This window comes from Vulpes vulpes, chromosome 6 (assembly GCF_048418805.1).
Source record: "Vulpes vulpes isolate BD-2025 chromosome 6, VulVul3, whole genome shotgun sequence".
Taxonomy (NCBI): domain Eukaryota; kingdom Metazoa; phylum Chordata; class Mammalia; order Carnivora; family Canidae; genus Vulpes; species Vulpes vulpes.
In genome coordinates this window covers 128,360,880-128,386,149 of record NC_132785.1, presented here as the reverse complement: position 1 = coordinate 128,386,149, position 25,270 = coordinate 128,360,880, and the positions used below count along the sequence as shown (strand labels likewise).

Genomic DNA, 25,270 nt, shown 5'->3' with positions numbered 1-25,270 from the left:
CGCTGAGCGACAGCCGGGGGCTAGAGCGGCAGAGCCACAAGTGGCGGCCGGCGGGCGGCGCGGAGCGGAAGCACGTCAGCGCGCTTCCGGCGGGCGTGGGCGGGGCTTCGCGCTCCTTCCCGGGATACCTGCGGACGCATGGCAGGTGGGTGCGCGCGCGCGGCGGGAGCGTCCTGCGGCTCGGCGGGCGGCCCCGGAGCCCACCGGCTTGGCCGGGCCTCTGTTCTCTTCCCGCGTAGAACCACTGGATGTGGGATCCCTGGGTGGCGCGTGTAGCGCCTGCCTTTGGCCCAGGGCGCGATCCTGGAGGCCCGGGATCGAGTCCCACGTCGGGCTCCCTGCATGGAGCCTGCTTCTCCCTCTGCCTGTGTCTCTGCCTCTCTCTCTCTCTCTCTCTCTCTCTCTCTGTGACTATCGTAAATAAATAAAAATTAAAAAAAAAAAAAACTACTGGATGTGTGCGAGGGAGTGTCCGCACATCCTGACCCCCCAAGTTGTAATTGTCTTTGTAAACTAGCGTTAGCCGGGGTGCTTGGGTGCCAGGGGTTGCATGCCCAGCTCCTCCCAAAACCTTTCCCTGAGTTCCCCTCGGGATTACCCGCCGCAGAGCACTTTGCTTCCAATAAGAGCTGTCAATCGGCGAGTGCTCGCTGCGTGCCGTGTGGTGTCCTTAGTGCTCTCTGGGTCAGCTCGTTTGAGCCTCACCTTGATCCCACGTAGTAACGTGCGCAGGTTGGGAGGATCAGGGAGGGAGCCGCTATGCTGAACCTCTCTGCTCTGTGCTGGGCATCTCGTTCCTGGTCTCTTTCCCTCCTGGCCTGGGGTCCCTTGGAGTTAGATCTGTGGTTTGGGTTGCTAAATATGGAGCAGACGGAGAATGAATCAGATGTGGTCTTCGCCCTCAAGGAGCCCCTACTGCAGGAGAGAAGCCCTTAGAACATGATAGTGCAGGTGGTAAAAACTATTTTCTCCATTTAACACATTCCATTTGTCACCTACTGTGTGCCTGGGTGAGGAGAGGGAACAAGACATAGTCACTATTCGGGTGGCCTCACAGTCCACCCAGCAAGTCTACCACACTAGTGAGTGTCGGTGATAGTTCAAGAAGAGGTGGTTTCAAATTTTTTTTTAAATTTTTTATTTATTTATGATAGTCACAGAGAGAGAAAGAGAGAGAGGCAGAGACATAGGCAGAGGGGGAAGCAGGCTCCATGCATCGGGAGCCCGATGTGGGACTCGATCCTGGGTCTCCAGGATCGCGCCCTGGGCCAAAGGCAGGCGCCAAACCGCTGCGCTACCCAGGGATCCCCGAAGAGGTGGTTTCAGACATCTAGTGCAATGAGTCCTAACCCAACCTGGGAGATCCAGGAAGATTTCTTTGTGGAAGGAGTGGCTTTCTGAAAACCTAAATCAGATCATATCACTTTCCTACTCAAAGCTTATTGGTTCCTTTCCACTGACTTGGAATAAACCTAAACTCTTTATCTTAGTATGTAAGGTTCCATTTGCTTGACCGCTTCCTCACCGAGGTCCCCCCCCCCCCCCTTCCATTATAAGTGATGTGAGGTCATGGAGCACAACAGTCAAGAAAGAATTCTTGGGATGTTGCATGGTGCAACTTAGTAAGTTTGTTTAAGTAGCCTGGGGACAGAACCTGTGGGCAGAAAGGGCTGCATTTTTGCAGTATGAAGCTGGTGGTTATATGCTTAGTGGTCAAGGTGGAGGAGACATGCAGAGGGTATTATATCATAAATGTTTCCTTGAATTTCTACCCATAAAACTACGTTTGCAACATTTCTCTGGTGCTTATCATTCAGTTCGATATTAACTATCAGTGAGATTTACAGGCAGTCATGAGACCCTTTAAGAATGTAGCAACCAGGGGCACCTGGTTGGCTCAGTGGTTGAGCGTCTGTCTTTGGCTTAGGTCGAGATCCCAGAGCCCTGGAATCAAGTCCGGCATCAGGCTTCCTACAGGAAGCCTGCTTCTCCCTCTGCCTATGTCTCTCATGAATAAATAAATAAAATCTTTAAAAAAAGAAAAACCAAAAACTTAAAAAAAAAAAAAAAAAAGAATGTAGCAACCAGCATGTTTTATTATTATTATTCTTTTAACCAGCACATATTTGATCTTTGTTCAGAACTTTGTAGACTAAAGGTCAGCCTTCTGGGCTAAAGGTGAACATTTTTCTGCTTCTACCCTCATCATAGATACACTGGCCTTGCTCAGTTTTTCAGACTCACCAAGCTCATTCTCACATTAGGACCCATACTGTTGACCTTTCAACAAGCCTAAATGACATCTCTTCAGGGGTCACTCTAACACAAGACCCCATTTTCTTTTCTACCAGGCACTTACCAAGATATAAATTGGTCATGGTCATTTGGTTGTCTATTATCCACCTCCTCTTTGGAAAGTAAGTTCCATGAAAATGGTCCTGGTATGTTTCATTCAGTCACTTCATCCCCCATGCCTGGCATATTGTTGGTTAGTGGTATAAGTAAAGAATAAAGGGAAACCCAATATGATCCTTAAATAAGCAGAGCCTTAAAGAATACTAGGAGTTAGCCAAGTGAGTGGGGACACACATGGCCAGGGGAGATATTCTAGGTCAAAGTCAGAACTTGTACAGAGCTAGCCCTAAGGCATGGAGAGCAAGCTGGAGGAAGCTGGAGAAGTGGTAGACAGGACTTGCATAACAGGCTGTGATATTGTGGTTTATAAGTAAATATTTGGTATTTGTCTTGTTCTTGGCACAGAGGTAAAACCCTTGGTGTTTCTGAAGTGTGAGAATGAGCAGGATGTCTTGTTATATTGATAAGGTGACTTTTGGGAAGTTCCTAGGTGACCTTTGGGTGGGGGCTGGTTCCCCCCTACAGAAACCAATCATGTGATTATTAAAGGGTTAGAATTTTCAGCCCCACCTGCCTCCCCTGTGCCTCCAGGGGAGAGGGGCTGGAGGTTCAATCAATGGGCACTGCCCAGTGACTTAATCAACCATGCCTATGCAATGAAGCCTCCATAAAAGCTGACAAGGATGGGATTTGGGGAGCTCCAGGTTGATGAACATGTGGAGATTTGAGGAGAATGGTGTACTACTCACAGAGCATGGAGACTCCATGCCCCTTTCCGCATACTTTGTCCCCTGTATCTTCTTCCATCTGGCTCGTTCTGATGGAAAGAAAAAAAAAATGTATACTTACATATATGTTTGCTCTCCAACTAAGACCATAAAATCTTAGTTTGTTAAGACTTATTAAACTAAAGTTTGTTAATTTTAACAGAGCAAAGAGCAATTTTATTTAAGTAAAAAAAAAAATTATTCAACCACAGCAGAGGAATTGCAATTTGGGATAGGCAAGCTACAGTGAACTATAGGCAAGGTTGAAGAGACAAAGGGAAGGTCAGCTTTCATTAGGTTTCAGGAGGGAACTGGGAAGGGTTATTATAAACAAGTGTATTGGAGAAGAACAAGAGTTTGAGGTTTAGTGGTTTCTGCACAGTGGTTTCTCCCTTGGCTGTAAGCGACAGTTAATGCATTATTACTGGGGCACAGAGGGCTCTTCCTTTTCTTAGAAGCAGGAAATAAAATTCCTATGTGAAATATGTCCTCCGTTGTTGAGATAATTCTTATCTTTTTATTCCTCCTTGTTGTGCGGGCCGCAGCAAGTGGTAACATGTGTAAGCACCCCCCTCTCCAGGGCTTTCTGACTCTATTTTACAGGAGATTTCCTTTATTTTCACATTTCTGCCTTTAGATCAAGGTCTATTCTCAAAAGCATCACTTTATCAAGAGTCAGGTTTTCCGTATATAGTGGCTTTTGTCCCTGGGTGCCAGGAAGGACCTTTCTGGTTGGAAGGAAAGTGCATAATGACTAGAAACTACTGAGGCCACCTGTGAGTAACAAGAAAGAGTACGAGGGAGGACTCAGCATTTCCCATCTAAAATCTCTTTCTTACGAGGTTAAGTGTTGGAGAGCATCTGGAAGCCCTCAGCTAGCATCACACTATTTGGTGCATCTGTTCCTGCAAAGTTTTGACAGGCAATGGGTACAAAGTTTAAAAGTAATCATACAAAGCCGAATTAAAAGTAATATGACAAATCCAGGATGTTGGTTCTAAACCAGGAGCTCAAACCTGAAGGTAACCAGCTAAATAGATCAAAAGACCAGAGGTCATTGGGTGAAATTTGTTGTAATCAGAGGTCTCCTTCCCTGATCTTGTGTAATTGGGTTTCTCTTTCTCCAGACATATTTATCCAGGTGCAACAAACAGGTGGTATTTGCCATTGCATAAATGCCTCCTTGTTCAGCAAGTAGATTGTCCAAAGCTTCCTTTAGCCAACAAGTCATGTGATCATTGTCAAGCTGTTCTTGCTTTGGCTGTAGAATCGGCTACCTCTTCTAATGTTAGGGAGAGATTTCTGATCATGTGTTCATTTGCTCTTATTCCAACTCCAGAGGAAAAGCCTCCCTACAGAGGCAAACCAGGAGTTGTACAGTCCCCTGAAGTTCCCAGTTAAGAGAGCCATGGAGGCCTAATGTGGCAGGCCAGCAGAGGCCTCTGGTTTGTTATTGTTTATTTGTTATAAACAATAAACATTGACTTCCAAGTTGCCAACTGTCTAAGCATTTGTATGCCTATGGAAAATGCGGTCCACTGTAAACAAAAATGAAACCAGGTGGTACCCAGGGGACTCCAGCTAAGGTCTTATTATTGATAGATTTATTAGTTGGAATTTCCCGATTGACCTTTTCAATCCAGGGATGAAAGGAATTGGGATGACATTCTATGAGAGCCCATCCCTTCATAAGAGATCTTTTCTAAAAATTTGCAAAGGGGCATAAACTTGTTTGTATTTCCTTTGGGTGTAGGGAGACCACACTTAGATAAGGAAAAGAATGTGGGATTGTACAATTGACAAAGATGGAGGGATTTAACTGATAGTGTGGTTACAACTGGGGAAAGGCTGAAACAAATATGGGAATGCCTGGTCATAATAGCCTAACTCGATAGGTAACATGTATAGGCTTGTGGGTGTAATCAACAGTGGCATTTGGCACTAGAAGGAAATTGGTTATAGGTAAGACCAAGGGGTCTCCAATATTGTGAACAGATCAGAGCTTCTGGTGACAGATCCAATAGTCAGGTTTCCTCCTTCTGCGGGGGATTGGGAAATGCGATTGGGGCATTGACTTTCCAAGAAAAAGAGGGTGAGGGGCGTCTGGGTGGCTCACTCAGTTGGGCGTCCAACTCTTAGTTTTGTCTCAGGTCATGATCTCGGGTTGTGAGGTCGAGCCACATGTTGGGCTCCATGCTGGGTATGGAGCCTGCTTGAGATCCTCTCTCTCCTTCTCCTCCCCATCCCCACCACTTGTATGCATGCTCTTTCTCTCAAAAAAAAAAAAAAAGAAAAGAAAAAGAAAAGAAAGAAAGAAAGAAGAAGAAAGAGGAGGGGATCCCTGGGGGCTCAGCGGTTTAGGGCCTGCCTTTGGCCCAGGGCGTGATCCTGGAGTCCCGGGATCGAGTCCCGCGTCAGACTCCCGGCATGGAGCCTGCTTCTCCCTCTTCCTGTCTCTCTCTCTCTCTCTCTCTCTCTCTCTCTATGTCTATCATAAATAAATCTTTAAAAAAAAAGAAGAAGGGATCCCTGGGTGGCGCAGCGGTTTGGCGCCTGCCTTTGGCCCGGGGCGCGATCCTGGAGACCCGGGATCGAATCCCACGTCGGGCTCCCGGTGCATGGAGCCTGCTTCTCCCTCTGCCTATGTCTCTGCTTCTCTCTCTCTCACTGTGTGCCTATCATAAATAAATAAAATTTAAAAAAAAAAAAAAAAAAAAAGAAGAAGAAGAAGGAGAAGGAGAAAGAGGGGGTGAAGTAAGAGTGAGAAGAGCAAAGGAAAGAAGGTATATGTAGGTCTGGTCTGGTAATCCCGGGAAAGCTATCTGCTTCAGTGGCCGGCTTCAATTCCTGCAGATTTGTATTTTCGTGTCACCAGTTGGTGTGCAGGGTTTGGTGCTTTCTTTGGATGTGACAAATGAATCCAAAAGTCTATTCATTTTTCTAGTAGACAAGATCTCCAGGTTGTAGCTGTGATGTTTGAGGTCTTTATCTCCCAGGAGCGTGCTGTAAAAGGATTGCTCTACTAAAGCGTAGTTATTTTCAATAGAAGTAATAAGGCTTTTACAGTATTGAAGTATGTTTCCTTTTATCACGTGTGGATCAAAAGAAGCAAGAGCCAAGTACATTGGGCGTCCTGTGATTATATGATTATATCAAAGGGTAAGAGTTGATGAATTCCAAAAGGAGTAGACCTGAGATTTAAAATGACCATTGGCGGTGCCTTTGGCCAAAGTAGTTTACAGATTTTTGCCAGCTACATCTTAATGATGCCAGTTCAACTGGTCTGAGGATTGAGAGTGGTAAATATAGTGAGAGTGTTGTAAAACCAGTCACGTAGCACAGACTGGTCACATCACCTGACCAGTGAAGAGTTCCCTAGTCACTGTGAAGTCCCAGGGTGGTCCTCCAGGTAGGAATGATCTTTTCTCTTAGAATTTTAGCTGCAGAGGTGGCAGTAGCCTGCCCACAAGGGAAAACCTCAGTTCAGTGAGAAAACATACAATCTATGGCTAAAACATATGTATCCATGAGATGGGGGGAGCTGTAATAAAATCCACTCACCAAACCTCAAATGGTCCATAGGGCAATTAAAATTCCTGGGGACAGTGTGGACAGGTTTCCCAGAATTGCAGTTTGGGCAGTTGGGGACAAGCAAAGTAGGCACTTTTTATGGCCTTATTAATATTCCCCACCAGTAGTGATTTACAAAGGTCATTTTATGAGCAGAACAATGACGGCGTGCACAGTGGTCAGTAATAGGAATTTTAGAGTCTGGCGGGACTGGACTATTATTTGGCCCAGAGTTTTCTCTTTTTATCAAACTAACAATTATTAGATTTCCAATTTTGTTTTTCCTTTTCTGGGGCCATCTCTAGCCAATTCTTCTAGATTGTCATTTGGGGAAACATCCCTTTGGACCACAACAGAGGTATGGTTGTTGGTTCCTTTGAGAAGAGCATTCTTGGTGGAAATATCACTGAGATGGTTCCCTTTAGCCTCCAGGGAGTCAAGTGTGGAATGCCCAGGAACCTTTATCAGAGCAGGGGGGCCTGGGTGTCTACAACTCTTAATTTTGGTTCACGTCATGATCTCAGCGTCATGAGATCAAGCCCCACATCAGGCTCTGTGCTGGGCATGGAGCCTGCTTAAAATTATCTCTCTCCCTCTTCCCCCCACCCCTTTATGCTCTCTCTCTCTCTAATAAAAATAATAATAGCCAGAGCAGCTGATTGGAGTATAGCACCTAATAAATTTTGGACATAAAATCCATTTGAAAATTTCTCCCTGCTAAAAGTGGGAAGCCGCATTGTTTCCATAATCACAAAATTGTGAGTCACTCTGAAGGCATATCTGCTGTAGAGTAAATGTAGGCAGTTGTGCCCTTGGCGAGCATGCCCTGTGAGGGTGTACAGCTCAGCTTGTTGCAGAGAAGTAGCCTAAGGCAAAAGTATTGCTCAGTTACTTCAAAGGGAGTTGCAAGTACATATCCAGCACAACATTCGCCATTTCTACCTCTCACCTAAAAACCATCAGGGAACCATGAGAAGTCAGTGTCATGCAAAGGAGTCTCCTGTCAGTCATCATGGAGGGGACTCACGATCTGCAGAGTTGGCATGAGCAGGGAGGTGACTGCAGCGAGGAGTTCTGGGAGGAGAGGTTAGGAAGAGGCTTTCATAGGAGGGGGACGACTGGCCAGAGGGTGAAGGGTGTTCAGGAGGGCCTCTACTGCCCAGGGCATGGGATGGCTACCAGGGTCCCAGACTGTCTCCTCACTACCCTTAGCCAAAAGGGTGGTGGTGGGAATGGCTCTGAGGCATGGTGCCTGGTCCCACAGGGCCTGTTGTTGGCTGTAATGCCCTAAGGGGTTGATGGTGATCCCCATACCTGGGAGATCCACCATTACCTGCGGTGGGTAATCCCAGGGAGTTCCCTTCCTTTTCATATATAGGTGGGACAAAGGAAAGTTGATAATTGGGATGGCCAAGGGCAGGGGATTTATTAAGCTTTCTTTTAGGTATTAAAAGCTAAGTCTTCTTGACCTTCCCAAGTAGTGAGATCAAGAATCTCTTTCCAGTAGGGACACCTGGGTGGCTCAGCAGTTTAGCACCTGCCTTCGGCCCAGGGCATGATCCTGGAGTCCCGGGATTTTAACTAGAAGGGGAAGATCCCAGTTTGACCCATTAATGAACATAGAGTTAAAAACTACCCATCTGGGCAGCCCCAGTGACCCAGCAGTTTAGCGCTGCCTTCAACCCGGGGTGTGATCCTGGAGACCCGGGATCGAGTCCCATGTCAGGCTCCCCGCATGGAGCCTGCTTCTCCCTCTGCCTATGTCTCTTCCTCTGTGTGTGTGTGTGTGTGTGTGTGTGTCTGTCATGAATAAATAAATAAAATCTTAAAAAAAAAAAAAAAAAACTACCCATGTTGGATAGTTTTATTTGGATAAAACTATCCAAATCCAAGTGGATACAGTGTTTAAAGGAAGACCAGAATTTTCTTTAAAAACAGTTTGGAGGGGTGCCTGGGCAGCTCAATTGGTTAAGCATCCAACTCTTGAGTTTAGCTAGGGTCATGAGCTCAGGGTCATGAGATTGAGTATTGCATCAGGCTCATACTGAGTGTGGAGTCTGCTTAAGATTTTCTCTCTTTCTGCCTAGCCCTGTCCCATCTGTACACATGCATGCACACACTGTCTCTCTCCCTCAAAAAAAAAAAAAAAAAGAAAAGAAAAGAAAAACCAAAAAACAACAATTTGGAGCCAGCTGTAATAATCACACATGAGTTCATTGGGCTTTTGGGTACAAGCTTGAATCTTAGTGCATTCAGCAGGTTTGGGGCATCCCTTAGCGCCTGCAGGAACTCAATAATATAGCAAGGCAGGGGATAGTGTCCCATCTATGGTGCTAAAGATCTTTCCATGCGGCCAGCATGCAGGGCTGCATGAGCATCTGGCTCCAGGCTCCCAAACAGACCAGGCTGGGCCACTCACTGCTGACAAAATCCACAGGCAGAGAGACGGGTGGTAGTGACACAAGATAGGAGTTTATTTCAGCGAGCCCGACGCAGGTGGACTCATGTCTCAAAGACCGTCTCCAAAGTGCTGAAGATGCTTCCAGGTTTATATAAGGAGAATGTGGGACAAAGGTTGGTGGGTGCGTGCAGGGGGCAGCAAAGGTCAGGTCTCATCGCCTTGGGGTCAGTCATCAGGGGTCCTGCTGACTCGGGGCATCCTTGTTGCTTGAGGGAATAGTTTTGGTTCCCCTCACAGGTTGCTTTGCCAACTGGTTCTCTTGCCTGAGTTAAGAGATAAGCTGGAAAGGAGAACTTAGTCATCTAGGAAGTACTGACTGAGGTCAGAATGGAGGTCATTGGCGTCCTCTCTCACCAGCATCCTCCCGAGTGGCAGGTTCACCCAGCGCTGGGACTGGCCCTCGACAGCACACGTGTGTAATAGCGGGTATAAATCTCAGAAATTGGGTTGATAAGTTTGAATCACCATATTAAGCAACTCAGCAAATCTCTGAGGATCTACGAGGGTCTTCAGCAAATCTAAGATTCCCAAATCTCACTTCGGGAAAGTCTTTGACTGTAGCTCCGAATTCAGCTTTAGTCCAGAGCACATGAGAAATTGGGGGTTTAGCATTTGGATCCTCAGAGGGTCTGACGGTAATGGGGCAGGTTTTAATAGGCTTGGGGAGAAGGGGAAGGACGTACAGAGAGAGGATTGAATGAGGAAGTTCAGGGTATGAAGGAAGTGGGACAATGTGGGAAAGAGGAAGGTGGCCCTGGGCTTTGTGCAAGGTGGCAGTCCTGTGCCCTGAGACCAAGAGCATGAGAGGAGAGCACAAGGCCTCAGAAGATCTTCGTCTTTTCTTTAATTGTTTGTTCCACTTGGTTAATTTGGAATCAGTATTTTACAAAGAGGCAACTTGAGAGTCCTGAATCTATTTAGAAGCCTCCAGGTACCCATCAAATTAGGCATCCCATGGAGTCTGCTTAATTTTAGCTCCAGAGCTTTATAATTAGTTCCAAGAAAAGTTTGTGGGGGTCAAGAATTCCCCATAATGGCCATCGAAGTTTTGACTTGTCTTTGGTTAAGTTGGTCCATTTAGTCAAAATGCATTCCCACCAACAAGTCACAAGGGTTCCTTTTTTTCCACATCCTCATCAACATGTTATTTTTTGTCTTTTTTTAAAGGTTTTATTTATTTATGTGAGAGAGAGAAAGAGAAACAGAGCAAGCACAAGTGTGGGGGAAGGACAGGAGGAGAGGGAGAAGCAGACTCCCCGCCAACCAGGGGGCCCTATATGGGGCTCGATCCCAGGACCCTGAGATCATGACCCGACCTGAAGGCAGATGCTTCACCTACTGAGCCACCCAGGCTCCCCTCTTGTCTTTTCTATACCAGCCGTTCTGACAGGTGTGAGGTGATACCTCATTGTGGTTTGGATTCACATTTCCCTGATGATCAGTGATGCTGAGCATCTCTTCGTGTGTCTCTTGGCCATCTGTATATCTTCTTTGGAAAAAGGTCTGTTCAGATCCTCTGCCCATCTTTTAACTAGATTATTGGTTTTTTGATGTCGGGTTGTCAGAGATAGACAAATATCATATGATTTCATGCATATGTGGAATTTAAGAACAAAACAAATGAACAAACAAAAAAGGAACAAAAAAGACTCAACCACAGAGAACACATTGATGATCACCAGGGCAGAGGTGAGTGGGGGATGAGGGAAGCAGGTGATGGGGATGAAGGGGCACACTTGTGATGAGCACTGGGGCATATATGGAAGTGTTGAATCACGATATTGTGTGCCTGAAACTAATATAACACTGTACGTTAATATACTTGAATAAAAATAAATAAGTAAGTAATAATAATGCATGTGAGGGGGGACTATAGCTTTTTTTGAAAATATTTATTTATGGGCAGCCCCGGTGGTGCAGCGGTTTAGCACCGCCTGCAGCCCAGGGCATGATCCTGGAGACCCTGGATCGAGTCCCATGTCGGGCTCCCTGCATGGAGCCTGCTTCTCCCTCTGCCTGTGTCTCTGCTTCTCTGTGTCTCTATGAATAAATAAATAAAATCTTTAAAAAAAAAGTCACATTCTCTTTAAAAAAAAAAAAAGAAAATATTTATTTATTAGGGAGAGAGAGCATGAGCAGGGAAAGAGGCAGAGGCAGAGGGACAAGCGGACTCCTCCCCCCCCCCCAGCAGAGAGCTTGATGCGGGGCTTGATCCTGGGACTCTAGGATCGTGACCTGAGCCAAAGGCAGACGCTTAACCAGCTGAGCCACCCAGGTGCCCCCAGGACAATAGCTTTTAAACATAAAACCATCTGGGGTCCCAGAAGGAGGACCCTCTGAGAGAGTAGAGAATCGAGATCCTATTACTCAAAATCTGATGTTTGAAAAATAAAAGCAAGTACTTTAAGCGGATCCTAATAGTCAGGTGCTCCTCCAAGGGGAGGACTCGACATCTGAGAGACTCTCCAGAGGATGAGCACGAGAGCTCCGTGGAGGCACCGCGCACAGGCCTGGAGGTCGTCATCCCCTGGGGTCCTCTCCTTCGGACCCCACTCTAACCACCAAGTAATGTAAACTGCAGACAGCAAAGAGCATCTCTAAGTAAAAAAATGAGCTTGTTCAGGAATAGCGAAGGAATTCCAGTTCGGGACAGTTCGCCACGATGAATCGTAGGCCAGTCGAAGAGGCAAAGGGAAGGGCAGCTTTGATTAGGTTTTAGGGGGCAGTGGGGAGGTGCTGATCACGTGTCTGTGGAGAGCAAGAGTTCGAGGTTCTAGGGCTTTCTCATTGGTGCCAGTGGTAGTCAGTGCGTTGTTGCTGGAGCGGAGAGGGATCTTCTTTTTCTCAAAAACAGAAATGAAATTCCTACGTGAAAAGTGTCCTCCCTTGTCATAATGGTTCCTATATTCCTCCTTCCTGCTGGTCGTGCGGGCCGCAGCAAGTCGTGTGTGGGCCCGGGAGCTGCCCTTTCAGGGCTTCCCCACTCCATTTTAAATGACGCTCCTTTTGTTTATTTTCACAAATTTCATAATAACTATGTTTCTTTTACTCCCTATCAGCAAACACTCTTGGAGGAACAACGCCCAGAAAACCTGTCTTATCTGTCAGTGCGAGAAAAATTAAGGACAATGCCGCTGATTGGCATAATTTAATCCTGAAATGGGAAAGCCTTAATGACACAGGTTTTGCTACCGCAAATAAAATTGCCAACCTGAAAATCAGTTTATGGTAAGTACGTATAGAGCTCCTCGTGCTCTAAGCCCCACACGCTTAGTGATCGGACACGAGTCTCCTGGGAGTCTTCTAGGGCAGGAATGGTAGTCTTAATCCACATGCGTAAATTAAATTCTATTAAGAAAAGCCTGGCTGGCTCAGCGGATGCTCAACCGCTGCCTTCAGCTCAGGACGTGATCCTGGGATCTGGGATCGAGTCCCGCATTGGGACTTCCTAGCAGGAAGCCTGCTTCTCCCTCTGCCTCTCTCTATCTCTCTGTGTCTCTCATGAATAAATAAGTAAAATCCTAAAAAAAAAAAAAAAGGAACAAGAGGTAAAATGTTGTATGGAGGTATAAACTGTATATGTCTATTTTAAATAAAAAGTTACGCTACATATTGTTCACGGTTATGTCTATAGAAAATTATAAAAATGGATTGGAAGGACACAGGCCTTCTGGCTGTGAAGCTCACACCTTTGGGATGGATGAGTGTTGGGCAGATCAGTACGGCTTGGACTTCACAACGTTGCACTTTTTTTCTGTGATGTTGTGATTTATAGGAAGAAATATCTCTTTGGTCTCCCTCCCTGCTCCTGGCACACAGCTCCTAAAACCCTTCTGACTTCCTGACGGATAAGAGCAATAGGAGCATCCTCTGTTACAATGTTTGGTCTTCTGTCTTCCAGAATGATCCAGGTGAAAGGAGTGTCTTACTGTTTATAACATGTCCTCTCCAGCCACCTCTGAGTTAATGTTAAGGAGGTGACTTCTGGAAAGCCTCATGGGGACCAGGCAGCGGGTTAGAGAGTGTGAACTTCCAGCTCCAGCCTCTCACCCACCTCTCAGGGAGGGAGGAGGGCCTGCAGGTTGAGTCAGTCACCAATGGCCAATGATTTAATCAATCATGCCTACGTAATGAGGCCTCCATAAAAATCCAGAAGGATAGGTTTGGAGAGTTTCTGGTTTGGTGAACAATAACACCTCTACGTGCCAGAAGGGTGGGTGGCACCCAAACTCCACAGAGACCCAAGCCCCTGTGCTCAAGACCCTTGCCCTATGTACGTCTTCATCTGGCTGTTCTTTCATATCCTGTGATATCCTTTGTAATAAATCAGCAGTCTAGTAAGTAAACCATTTTCCAGAGTTTTGTGACCCGCTCCAGCAAACCCTTCAGGTCCAAGGGGGCGGTCAAGTGAACCTCTTATTCAGAGCCCGTTGATCAGAAGCACAGGGGACATCCTAGACTGGCGTTAGTGTCTGGAGTTGAGTGGGACAGCCAGGTGGGTCCAAGTGTTGACCTGTGGGACCTGAGGCTGTGTCTGGTAGATACTGTATGAAAGGACTTAACTTGTGGGGTGCCCAGCTGTTGGCCATCAATTGTGAGAATTACTTGGTGTGGAGAACCCCACTCCCCACTTTTGATGACTGGGTATCAGGTGTCAGGTGGAGGATGGAGAGTAGAGGAGACAAAGGAGTGTATTTTTCCTTAGCAATTTCTTTCTTTTTTTTTTTTTTTTAAGATTTTTCTTATTTAGGGGCACCTGGGTGGCACAGTTGGTTAAGCATCAGACTCTTGGTTTTGGCTCAATCCTGATCTCAGAAATTGAGCCCTGTGTCACCTCCACACTCAGCACAGAGTCTCCTTGGGATTCCGTCCGTCTTCCTCTGCCCCCCCACTCATGCTCTCGCTCTCTCTCTCTCAAAGAAATCTTTAAAAAGAAAAAAAGATGTTTGTGTTAAAATTTTTTTTTCATTTATTTGAGAAAGAAAGAAAGCACAAGCAGGGGGAAGGGCAGAGGGAAGAGAAGCAGACTCCCCACTGAGCAGGGAGCCTGATGCGAGGCTCCATCCCAGGACCCTGAGATCATGACCTGAGCTGAAGGCAGACGCTTCACCACTTGAGCTACCCAGGCGCCACCTCTCTCCCCCCAGCAGTTTCTTTAAAAAAGACAGAGGAGTCATGAGAAAACCTGTTAGTGGTTGATTGGAAGGTTTGCTTCATTATTCTTTGCACTTTCCTACGTATATGGTTTCTTTTTTTTTTTTTTTTTTTTTTTTTAAGATTTTATTTATTTATTCATGAGAGACCCAGAGAGAGAGGCAGAGACACAGGCAGCAGGAGAAGCAGGCTCCATGCAGGGAGCCTGACGTGGGACTCGATCCCGGGTCTGCAGGATCATGCCCTGGGCTGAAGGCGGTGCTAAACCACTGAGCCACCCGGGCTGCCCACATGTATGGTTTCTTATTTCTCAAAGTTACAGTTCTGTGTTCCTAAGTCATTGTCCATTAGCTAGAGTTGAGAGTCTCAACTGCTGTCCCCCGGCTCTGGCCAGTCCCCACAGCACGTCACATGCCACAGGTCCTCTGTTGCCTCTTCCTGCCGAGGCCCTCCAGCAAGAGACAGTTCTTTGCCTTCCTGCGTAAGGAGCTTTCTGATATTGTCTGTTCTGTTTTTATGTTTAATTTTTCCCTGAAGTGTTGTGACCACACTAGATTAAATTTCATGCCCCACAGGCCCCAGGGTTCAGTTTACCAAATAATTCCCAGATGGTGAACTCTGGGGAAATGGTCACGTCTCAGTCGTCATTATACGCCCAGCACAGAGCCCTAGGCCGGGGACACTGTGGGGCTGCATTCAGCTGACTCACTCTAGTGCAAAACTGGTGGACGTGCTCATTGTGGACATAAATAGTAATCATATGTTATAGCCACATGAGATAACACCTGTGCCTAATGTCTGACACGGTTATGTGGAGATCACGCTTTCCAGGGTCTGCCATAACGAAGTGAGGTGCCTTTCAGAGTGTACTTTGTTTCCACGCCTTTCCATTTTGTCCAGGAGTGAAGACAAGACAGAGTTACAGAGCAGCAGCCCGGCTTCCAGGGAAGATGCGGACAAGAGGCTTCCAGAATATAGCAAGGAGCTGGAGGCGCTGTGTGAGGAGCTGCAGACCACCTACGATGCTTTGGTGAGATCCAGAGCCCCTGGCCACCTGTGCTCGCAGTCACCGAGGCCCAGGGGTGTACTTGGGGCTCCCTCAGTGCTCTGTAGGTGTCCGCGCCATGGGAGGTGCTTTCCTCTTGACACCGATCTTTCTCTCCTTAGCCTCTTCCACTTGCCCCCTAAATCTCAGTGCTCCCCAGGATGCTGTCCTAGACCTTTGTTCTTTCTGCCCTATATGATGTCTAGTCCATCTCACCCCCTTCCAAGGGCTCTGTGCCGTAAATATTTTGGGCTTTGTGGGCCATACCGTATCTTGTCACCACTGGCTCCACCAGGTAGCAAGGTGCTAAAATGGGTCAGGGAGGGTATAGAAGCGAATGGCATCGTAGCTGGGGTGCAGGGGTGCACAAGCACCTGGCTCCGGGCTCCCAAACAGGCCAGGCTGGGCCACTCACCGCTGACAAAATCCACAGGCAGAGAGACAGGTGGTGGGGACACAAGAAAGGAGTTTATTTCAGGAGGCTGACACCGGGAGGATGGTGGACTCGCGTCTCAAAGACCATTTCCAAAGTGCTGGAAAGACCCGCAGGGTTATGTAAGGAGAATGTGGGACAGAGGTCGGTGGGTACATGCAGGTGAGCAGTAAAAGTCAGGCTGATCTCGGTCATTGGGTCAGTCACGCGGGGTCTTGCCGGTTCCGGGTTGTTGTCATTGCTTGAGGGGGTAGTTTTGGTTCCCATCACCGGGATGTACAAATGGAGGTAGTTCAAGTCTCTGTCAGCATGGCTATGTTCCAATAAAACTTTATTTATGGGCGCTGAAATGTTAATAATTTTCATGTGTCGTAGAATATTCTTTTCACATTCTCTTTGAACTATTTCAGAATGTAAAACTCATTCTGAGCTCTTGGACCATACGGAAGTCGGGTGTGGCCTAATTTGGCCTGTGGGCCCTGCCAGCACAGGAGAGATGCTCAATGTCTAACTAATGACTGGGTTCCAGTACCTACCATAGCTGCCTCCAAATGTAGACTTAGCCCCTCCTCTCCTTGCCAGGCACATTCTCACACTTGGGTAACTAAAACTTACCCGTGAACATAGGAAATCTTTATCCTTTAATCTTTTTTGATGGAAAAGTTTCTGATACTTAGCATGAGTCCTTACCTATTAAACAGAATATGTGGAGCATGATTATATTTCTTCAAGATAACAGCTGTTCAGATTGAGGATTCTAACTGTTCTAAAGCTGACTAGCAGTGTAAAAGAGTTTTTCAGGGAAAAAAACACTACCCCTTTTATTTTTTTTTTAAGTAGACTCCACACCCAGCGTGGAGCTCAACGCAGGGCCTGAACTCACGACCCTGAGATCAAGACCTGAACTGAGATCAAGGGTCAGACACTTGACCTACTAGCCTCCAGGTGCCCCCAATTTAAAATGTCACATCACAGATGCTGGGTGGCTCAGCGGTTTAGCGCCGACTTTGGCCCAGGGCGTGATCCTGGCGACCCGGGATCGAGTCCCACATCGGGTTCCCTGAATGGAGCCTGCTTCTTCCTCTGCGTGTGTCTCTGCCTCTCTCCCTCTCTGTGTCCCATGAATAAATAAATAAAATATTTAAAAATAAATAAATAAAAATAAAATAACACATCAATTATAAGATGCATTAGGGCTTCGGAAACACTAAAACGAGAAAATAAATGGTCAAGGACACTTTGGTAATTTGGCCTTTTCTTTGTGAGTGAAATCAGTACTGTCTTTGGGATATTTAGGATGCTTATGGGGCTACATAGTCTCCCCTAAATAAACGAGTAGGTTTTGGTAATTGTCCTGTTTTGTGTTCTGCCTCACATTGCCTGGGGCTGTGCTGCAGGGAGACACACTTGCCCTCCATGTGCCCCTCGAGCAGGTAACAAGACGGGTCCACGACTTCGCGTTGACCCCCACACACAAGAAGGTGGGAGAGTAAAGGGCGTGGGCTTTGCGAGATCTGCTTTCTTGGTCTGTCACCGTGTTGGCAGCTGTGTCTCTGGCAGGTGAGGTCTGGACACTCAGATACCGGCCAGCAGGTTGTGGACACAGGCTAAATAAGCCATTGAAATTGACAAAGCTGTAAGTTCTAGAAAACTGCCCACTTTGTTTTCTTTTCCCCAAGTGAACCCATTTGATCATGGCAAATATTTTGGGGGCGGGGAGCACCTGGGTGGTGCAGTTGGTTAAGCATCCATCTCTTGGTTTCAGCTCAGGCCATGCTCTCAGGGTCGTGAGATCCAGCCCCACGTCCAGCTCCGCATACCGTGCAGAGTCTGCTTAAGATTCTCTCTCCCTCTTTCTCTCCCCCTTCCCAAGTAAATGAATAAATAAGTCTTCTAAAAAGATGTATTCTTGTTTGTACAAAAAGCAGATGTACATTTTAAAACAATTTAAACAGCCAAAAAGCAGGGTGCTCAGTCAGCTGTGCTCCAGCCTGACCCCCGCATTGTTTGTCATTTTGATGCACCACTGCCCCCCCGCAGAGCCTCTTCACCCCTCATTCCCTTCCAGGATGAAGCATGTTGCAGAATCTCAAAGCTGTGTCAGAACGGGAAACATTTTCAACACATACTAATGTGACTTTTATAAAATGTAAAAAAATCTGAAAGGATTTTGTTTTTATTTTATTTTTTTAAGATTTTATTTATTTATTCATTAGAGACACACACAGAGAGAGAGAGAGAGAGGCAGAGACACAGGCAGAGGGAGGAGCAGGCTCCATGCAGGGAGCCTGACCTGGGACTCGATCCCAGGACTGCAGGATCATGCCTTGGGCCAAAGGCAGGCACCAAACTGCTGAGCCACCCGGGGCTCCCCAGGATTTTGTTTTTAAGGCCATTTGGTTCTTGTTAGATCACACACTCTCATTTATAACTGTACCCACTAGAAAGAAGTTTCAGGGGGAGCCAATGGGGAAGAGAGGGTGTGCCTTTCATTTCAGGCATGCCAGGAGTGATTGGTTGGTTTTGTGTGTCCATTCTAGGTTCTCCCCATTCTTCAGTGGCAGGCTGGTACCCCGGGACTCCTTCCTCAGCCCTATTAACTTGTGCCGAGGAGGGACAGCGTGGGAAGATGTTAGCGGGGAGAGTCAAGATCCAGAAAACCCAGCTAGCAGGATGGACTGAGCAGCAGCAGAGGAAATGTAGGGCACCTACCTTTGGTCCCTCTGACCTGCAGCACAGGCCCAGGGTGAGGCAGGTCAGGGGAAAGTCGCCACTGGGTTGTAGGTGACCGCGTGCTCATGGTCAGCCGAGTTCCCAAGATCTTCAGATGAAGCCTGGGCTGTGTGCATGACAGCCAACAAAACGATGGGAGACAGTGTGGATGCGTGTCTGGAGGGGCCTGGTGGGGACCTGGGGGAGGCCACCCTTGTCAGAGAGATGTAATTGGAGGAACTGGAGTTTTTGCCCAGAAAAGGGGGGACCAATAGACAAAACAGCTGCCGTCACAGCCAAAAGGCTGTCCCAAGGAAAGGAAGCGGCCTCCTGGTTTTCTGAGGCCTCTGAGGGGACGAGAGAGATCCCTGGTCCTGGCAGAGGCTTTGGCTCCCACCAGGGAACAACGTAGCACGTCCTATGCGGAGCTGGAACAGGCTCCCACGGACGGGGTGTGTCTCGTGGCAGGAAATGTGCCCCCAGAAGGCTGGAGGATTACTCAGTGGGTTTATGACCAAGCTCCTGGAGGAATGAAGTCCTGGGGGGAGCCACGTCAGTGTACACACATTCCCTCCCTTCTTACACCTACCTCACTATTTGTGTTAATCCCATCCTGTTTATTTACTTAACATTTTTCTATAATACAATTAAAATCACATTATACACATGGCAGCTGAATAGTGCCTCCCCATCAAAGTCTTTGAGCCCGGGGCCTACTCCCTTTTTCCTAAGAAGGGGAGTTTTATTTCTTTCAAAGGCAAGTATGAGTGGGAGGGAGAGGCATACCGGCCCGAGGCTAGTCCCCCGAGTTGCAAGATAGGCCATCCCACGTGGCACAGGGTTACTAAGCCACAGCCAAGTGACTATGGGACGAGGCAGGGCCCCACGTCTCTACAGACTCCCCAAGCCACAATGTCCTGATCCAGTGAATTTATTCTCTATCTTTATTTTTTTTTAAGATTGTATTTATTTATTTATTCATGAGAAATAGAGACACAGGCAGAGGGAGAAGCAGACTCCCTGCGGGGAGCCCGACGTGGGACTCGATCCCAGGACCCCGGGATCACGCCCTGGGCCGAAGGGAGACGCTCAACCGCTGAGCCACCCAGGGGCTCATATTCTCTACATTCTTAGGGACACTTTATTTATTAGGACAGTCTCCAAGCTCAGAAGGCTTGAGCAGGTATGACAGAGGTCGCGTAAACCATCCCCAGCCTGCACCCCGTTTCATACGCGACTGTCCTACACATCACAAACGCGTACGCCAGTATGTTGTAATGAGTGAGCCAGTATTGATGCGCTGTTGTTGAGTGAAGGCTGTAGTCTATTCGCATTTCCTTCACTTTTCCCCAGTGCCCTCTTGCCATCCCGGGCGCCACGGTGAACGTAGTCGTCGTGTCTCCCTAGGCTCCTCGGGCCAGCACAGTCCCACAGGCTTCCCTTGGTTTTTATGACATTGACAGTTTTGGGGAGTACGGGTCAGGCATTTTGCAGCTGCCCCTCACTTGGGAGCTGTCTGATGACTTTCTTCTGGTTTGGCAGGGGTTGTGGGTTTTTCGGGGGGACCACAGAGAGGAGATATCATCACATCCCGTCAAGGGCGTGGACTGTGACCCCGCCATATCGCCGTGGGTGTTAACCTTGACCACCTGGCTGAGGTGCTCCCGGGTTGCTCTGCAAAAGGAGCTCCTTTCCTGCTGTGCACACAGCCCACCCTGGAGGCATGGAAAGTTCTTCCCCACCTCCTTGGGGACAGAGCATGTACATAAATCCTGCCTCTCTTCCCCCACCTATTAGTTACTGGACCATTTGTTTCTAGCAGTATGGACTCATGGGTTTGTTTTTTTTTTCCACTTTGGTTATAATATATTTATTGCTTTATTTTGTTCCTCAAATTGTTTCTGCTTTGGCCATGAAGAGTTCTGTTGGCTCCTCTGTCCCTTTGACATGCTTCCACCATTGTGAGTTTTTGCTTTGGGTGTTTTCGAACACTTCCTTACTTTCTAGCATTACGAGATGCTCCAGGCCCATCCCATGTATTTCCTGCCTCCATCCTAGGATCAGCCATTTCTCCAAGGAGCCCCTGTTGCTCTTATTGGAGCATGGTTTTAGAAACCAAGATCCGAGTGCCAGCTGTCAGGCACTAAAATCCTCTGCTCCGGTGAATTTATTCTATTTTGAAGAGGTTTGGAAACAAGTTCTCATTCTATGTTCAAACCGAAAAGTTAATGTCATTTTTTAATATCATTTTTAATATCATTTTTCCTGTTTTCCAGCTTGTGGAGAGTGATTTCCCAGACTTGGCTTTAAATGTCTTTAATGAGTTTGACCTTGGCAGGAGGCTTTCACACACCCCTTTCCCTAATCTGGATGAACATTTTGCAGTTTGGTCGGTGGGAGGAGGAGGTGTACTGACGTTGAGCTGGGAGTGTGGGCAGGTTCACGTCCTGCAGGTTCGGGGCTGCTCACTGCGTAACCTTTGTCTCTGTTGATGACCTGGGTCAGGCCTCCAGGATTTTTCTTGCTCTCCTGATCATTTATAAGCTCTGCTTTGAATTAGGTGGCAAGAGGGAACTGCTGCAGGATGCAAAGAACATAGGATGGTGCCTCAAGAGACCTGGGGTCAGGAGGCATGGTGGGGGTGCTGGCTTTGACCTTCCCTAGCTCAGCAGCCCTCAGGATCATCCCGATTCTATTACAAATGCTGAGTCCTACCTCCTGGGATTGGGCCAAGCGATATAGCAAACCTAAAAAGATTGGAAAGAAGAGTGTAGTCCTTTAAAAATCAATGTTAGTGGGACGCCTGGGTGGCTCAGTGGTCTGCCTTTGGCTCAGAGCATGATGGAGTTCCTGGGATCGAGTCCCACATCAGGCTCCCTGCATGGAGCCTGCTTCTCTCTCTGCCTATATCTCTGCCTCTCTCTCTCTCTCTCTCTCTCTCTCTCTCTCTCTATGTCTCTCATGAATAAATAAATAAAATCTTTTTTAAAAAAAGTCAATGTTAGCTAAACTTATATCACTTCCAGTATAATGGGAGAGTGGCTAAAGACCAAGTGTAAGGAATTCAGATTTTGACAATTTATAGGTCTCTGTACTTACCCGTGTACCTAGGACTAAGTATACACAGGAGTTATAATGTGGTCTTAGTAGGTCTGTGCTGCTTGAAACTGAAATCTTAAGTCACTTCACCCCCTTTTTTAACAAACCCATCTATAGCTCCAACTAGGTACTTCAGAAATACTTGGTCTTCTTCACCACCATGTGAAAGGACGCACTTTGTCAGAGCCTCTGCTGGCTCATCCGTGCAGTGGAGATGCTGCCCGGGTCCCCTGCAGTGGCCGGGCAGATGATGTGGTCAGCGGCTTCCCGCAGAGCACACCCACCCGAGCACCGTCGCCGTCCGCTCTCACCACTTCCCGTGTCAAGTGTGTCAGGCTGCCTTTCATTACCACCGTTCTACAAATGAGGAAACTGAGCCTTCAAGGTTTCAGTAATCTCAGAGGCAGCTAATAAAAGTCAGAAATGAACTCATATAATATACCCTTTCTCTTCTCATTGCATAAAAGTGGAGCCTGCCTTGCGATTCCTCCGGGTTTTTGGTGCTAAAAAGTTAGTGCCTTCAGAAATCTTAGCGAAGTGGGAGTCGGCAAGCTTTTTCTTTCCAGTGCTGGAAATCCAGGGTTTATTTCTGAAGTAATCCAGATTAATGAAATTGTAGCAACTCTCTGCCTCCATCTCCCCAGAAACGTGCGGCGCACAGAGTTAACAGTGTTGAGTTATTGGACTTTGGGTCCCAACAGACTTCTACATCTTAGCTCCGAAATCTTAGAGTTATTGAATCTGAGACAGGAATGGATTTCAGATGAGGTTCTCATGTTCCCAATTAATCTCTTTCCAGGCCAAAATCCAGATGAAAATGGAAAAGCTGTCTTCGACCACCAAGGGAGTTTGTGAGCTAGAGGACTACCATTACAGGGACGGGAGGCATCGCCCTCCCCTGTTTCACACATGGCCCACAGCCTATTTCTGTAAGTAGTTCTCTCCTCGTTGATTCTCAGGAGTAGAAATCATGAGGGCATTTGTGTTCTTTGCATCTTGATGAAGCTGACAGGCTTTGAAATTCAATTTGAGGGATGCCTGGGTGGCTCAGCAGTTGAGCATTTGCCTTTGGCTCAGGTCCTGATCCTGGGGTCCTGGGATCGAGTTCCACGTCAGGCTCCCTGCATGGAGCCTGCTTCTCCCTCTGCCTGTGTCTCTGCCTCTCTCTCTCTGTCTCTCATGAATAAATAAAATCTTTAAAAAAAGAAAAAAGAAATTCAATTTGAGAGAACCCATTGGAAGGGAAGGAGATTGAGGGGCATAGATAGAATAGGCATTTCTTCTTGCCTCCAATAATTACCAAAGAATGTTAAACATAATTACAGACATGGGAAGCAAGGCGCCTCTGTTACCCCTTTAAAACCAAGTGGTCGGGGTTGGGGACACGAGGTGCGGCCCCTCAGTGGCTGAGTCGGTAAAGTACCTACCTTCAGCTCAGGTCATGATCCTGGGGTCCTGGGATGGAGCCCCTTGTTGGGCTCCCTGCTGAGCAGGGAGCCTGCTTCTCCCCCCACCCCTCCCTCAGCTTATGCACTTTCTTTCTCTGTGTCAAATAAATAAATAAATAAATAAATAAATAAATAAATAAATATTAATCTTAAGAAAACACACACAAACAAACACCAAGTGGTTGGGCACCTGGGCTGGACCTAGTCCATAGAGCCAGTGACTCTTAATCTTGGGGTCATGAGTTCAAGCCCCACAGTGGCCACAGAGATTACCTAATAAAAAAAATAATAATAACCTTTAAAGAAAAAAACAACAATGGGTACAATGAATTCCACGTCCTCTGCAGAAGCAGAATTTTCTTTTTCTTTTATAGAAAGATGGGTTTTGGGGGTGCCTGGGTTGCTCAGTTGCTGAAGCATCCAACTTTTTTTTTTTTTTTTTAAGATTTTTATTTATTGGGATCCCTGGGTGGCGCAGCGGTTTGGCGCCTGCCTTTGGCCCAGGGCACGATCCTGGAGACCCCGGATCGAATCCCACGTCGGGCTCCCTGTGCATGGAGCCTGCTTCTCCCTCTGCCTGTGTCTCTGCCTCTCTCTCTCTCTCTCTGTATGACTATCATAAATAAATAAATACAAAATTTTAAAAAAAAGAAAAAGATTTTTATTTATTCATTTAACAGAGAGAGAGCATGAGCAGGGGAGAAGCAGACTCCCTGCTGAGCAGGACCATCCCCCACCCCTCCATGCAGGGATCAATCTCATGACCTGAGCTAAAGACCGACTGAGTCACCCAGGCACCCTGAGCATCTGACTTTTGATTTCAGCTCGGGTCTTGATCACAGGGTTGTGAGTTCAAGCCCTGCGTTGAAAAAAATGATAAATTGAGGTCAGTTCAGCCAACCCCACAGAAGAAAACTACTGGAACATGGGTTACCTTTTTTTTTTTTTTTTTTTTTTAAGATTTATTTATTTGACAGAGAGGAAGTACAGGCATGTGCACAAGCAGGGCAGGGGGAGGGGCAGAGAGAGAGGGAGAGAGAAGCAGACTCCCTGCGGAGCACAGAGCCTGATGCAGGGCTGATCCCACAACCCTGAGATCGTGACCTGACCTGAAACCAAGAGTTGGTCGCTGGGACACCTGGGTGGCTCGGTCAATTAAGCATCTGCCATCAGCTCAGGTCATGAACTCAGGGTCCTAGGATCGAGTCCTGCATCGGGCTCCCTGCTCAGCGAGGAGTCTGTTTCTCCCTCTCCCTCCGTGCACACTCTCTCACTCTTTCTCTAATAAGTAAAATATTTATTTTATTTTATTTTTTTAAGTAAAATATTTAAAAAGAACAAGTTGGATGCTTAACTGACTAAACCACACAGTGGCCCCTCAGAGTTACCTTTAGCTTTGTTAGTTCAAAAGAAGGGCCTACCTATTTGATGCTGATTTGAGACCTCACTTCTAAATAAGGAAGAAAAGGATAAAACCATTTGATGTAATGTGTTATTGGAATATTGTCAGTTTGGGGTGAATCTGCTGTTTATGATCATCACGAGACTGAAGAGTTGAGCAGAAAAGTTCACACTTACTTATTAATTTCATGACACTTCCCACGCCGTCTAATCCTACTGATCTGCACAAGCCGGATGATGAATACCCTCCTGGTCCTTCCTTATCTCCGTGTTCTCGCCGAGTGTGGTTTTCAACGAGGAGCTTCTCAAAGTGGCGCCTCACCCCCAGGCAGGAGCAGTTCCATGAATTTCTGCTCCTAAAGGGAGATGTTTTGTTTCAGATGAGGTTTCCCGAAAGCTCTCCGACATGTACCGGAAGGAGCTTCTCCTGAAGCGCACGGTCATTGAGGAGCTGGCTCACACCACGGACCACGACCTCACCCTGAGCTACTTGTCCATGTGGCTGCACCAGCCCTACGTGGAGACCAACAGCAGGCTGCTTCTGGAAAGCATGCTGCTCGAAACGGGGCACCGAGCCCTGTGACGTCCCAGCTCTGGACCGCTGGCTGCTTCTGTGGCTCCCGTGGTGGTCCTGTAAGACCCGGGGCTGGGGCATGGCCACCCACCGACCTTGGCACCTTCCAGGCTGGGTCACTTCAGCAGCTCCCTGTCGCCTCTCCAGACGGCGTGCTGCTGGGACTGTCTGCCACGCAACGTCATCGGCGCCTATCATGAATCTGTCACCCAAAAGGACTTCTACGTGAAATAAATGAGTACTCAACAGAA

General features: G+C 47.3%; 1 protein-coding gene across 1 annotated transcript; it reads left to right on the top strand.

The window, feature by feature from the left end:
• Positions 1-40: 40 nt before the first annotated feature.
• CINP (cyclin dependent kinase 2 interacting protein) lies at positions 41-25,270 on the top strand. The gene is made up of 5 exons (XM_026012629.2): positions 41-145; positions 12,213-12,381; positions 15,208-15,337; positions 22,396-22,525; positions 24,826-25,270. The coding sequence occupies exons 1-5, from the start codon at positions 139-141 to the stop codon at positions 25,026-25,028; spliced, it is 639 nt and encodes a 212-aa protein (XP_025868414.1). The 5' UTR covers positions 41-138; the 3' UTR covers positions 25,029-25,270.

What these genes read in the sequence shown, in the direction of transcription:
- CINP (XM_026012629.2), top strand. An exon ending in AACCTGAAAATCAGTTTATG is followed by an intron (nt 12,382 to 15,207) that starts GTAAGTACGTAT and finishes CATTTTGTCCAG; the next exon opens with GAGTGAAGACAAGACAGAGT. An exon ending in AGACCACCTACGATGCTTTG is followed by an intron (nt 15,338 to 22,395) that starts GTGAGATCCAGA and finishes ATCTCTTTCCAG; the next exon opens with GCCAAAATCCAGATGAAAAT.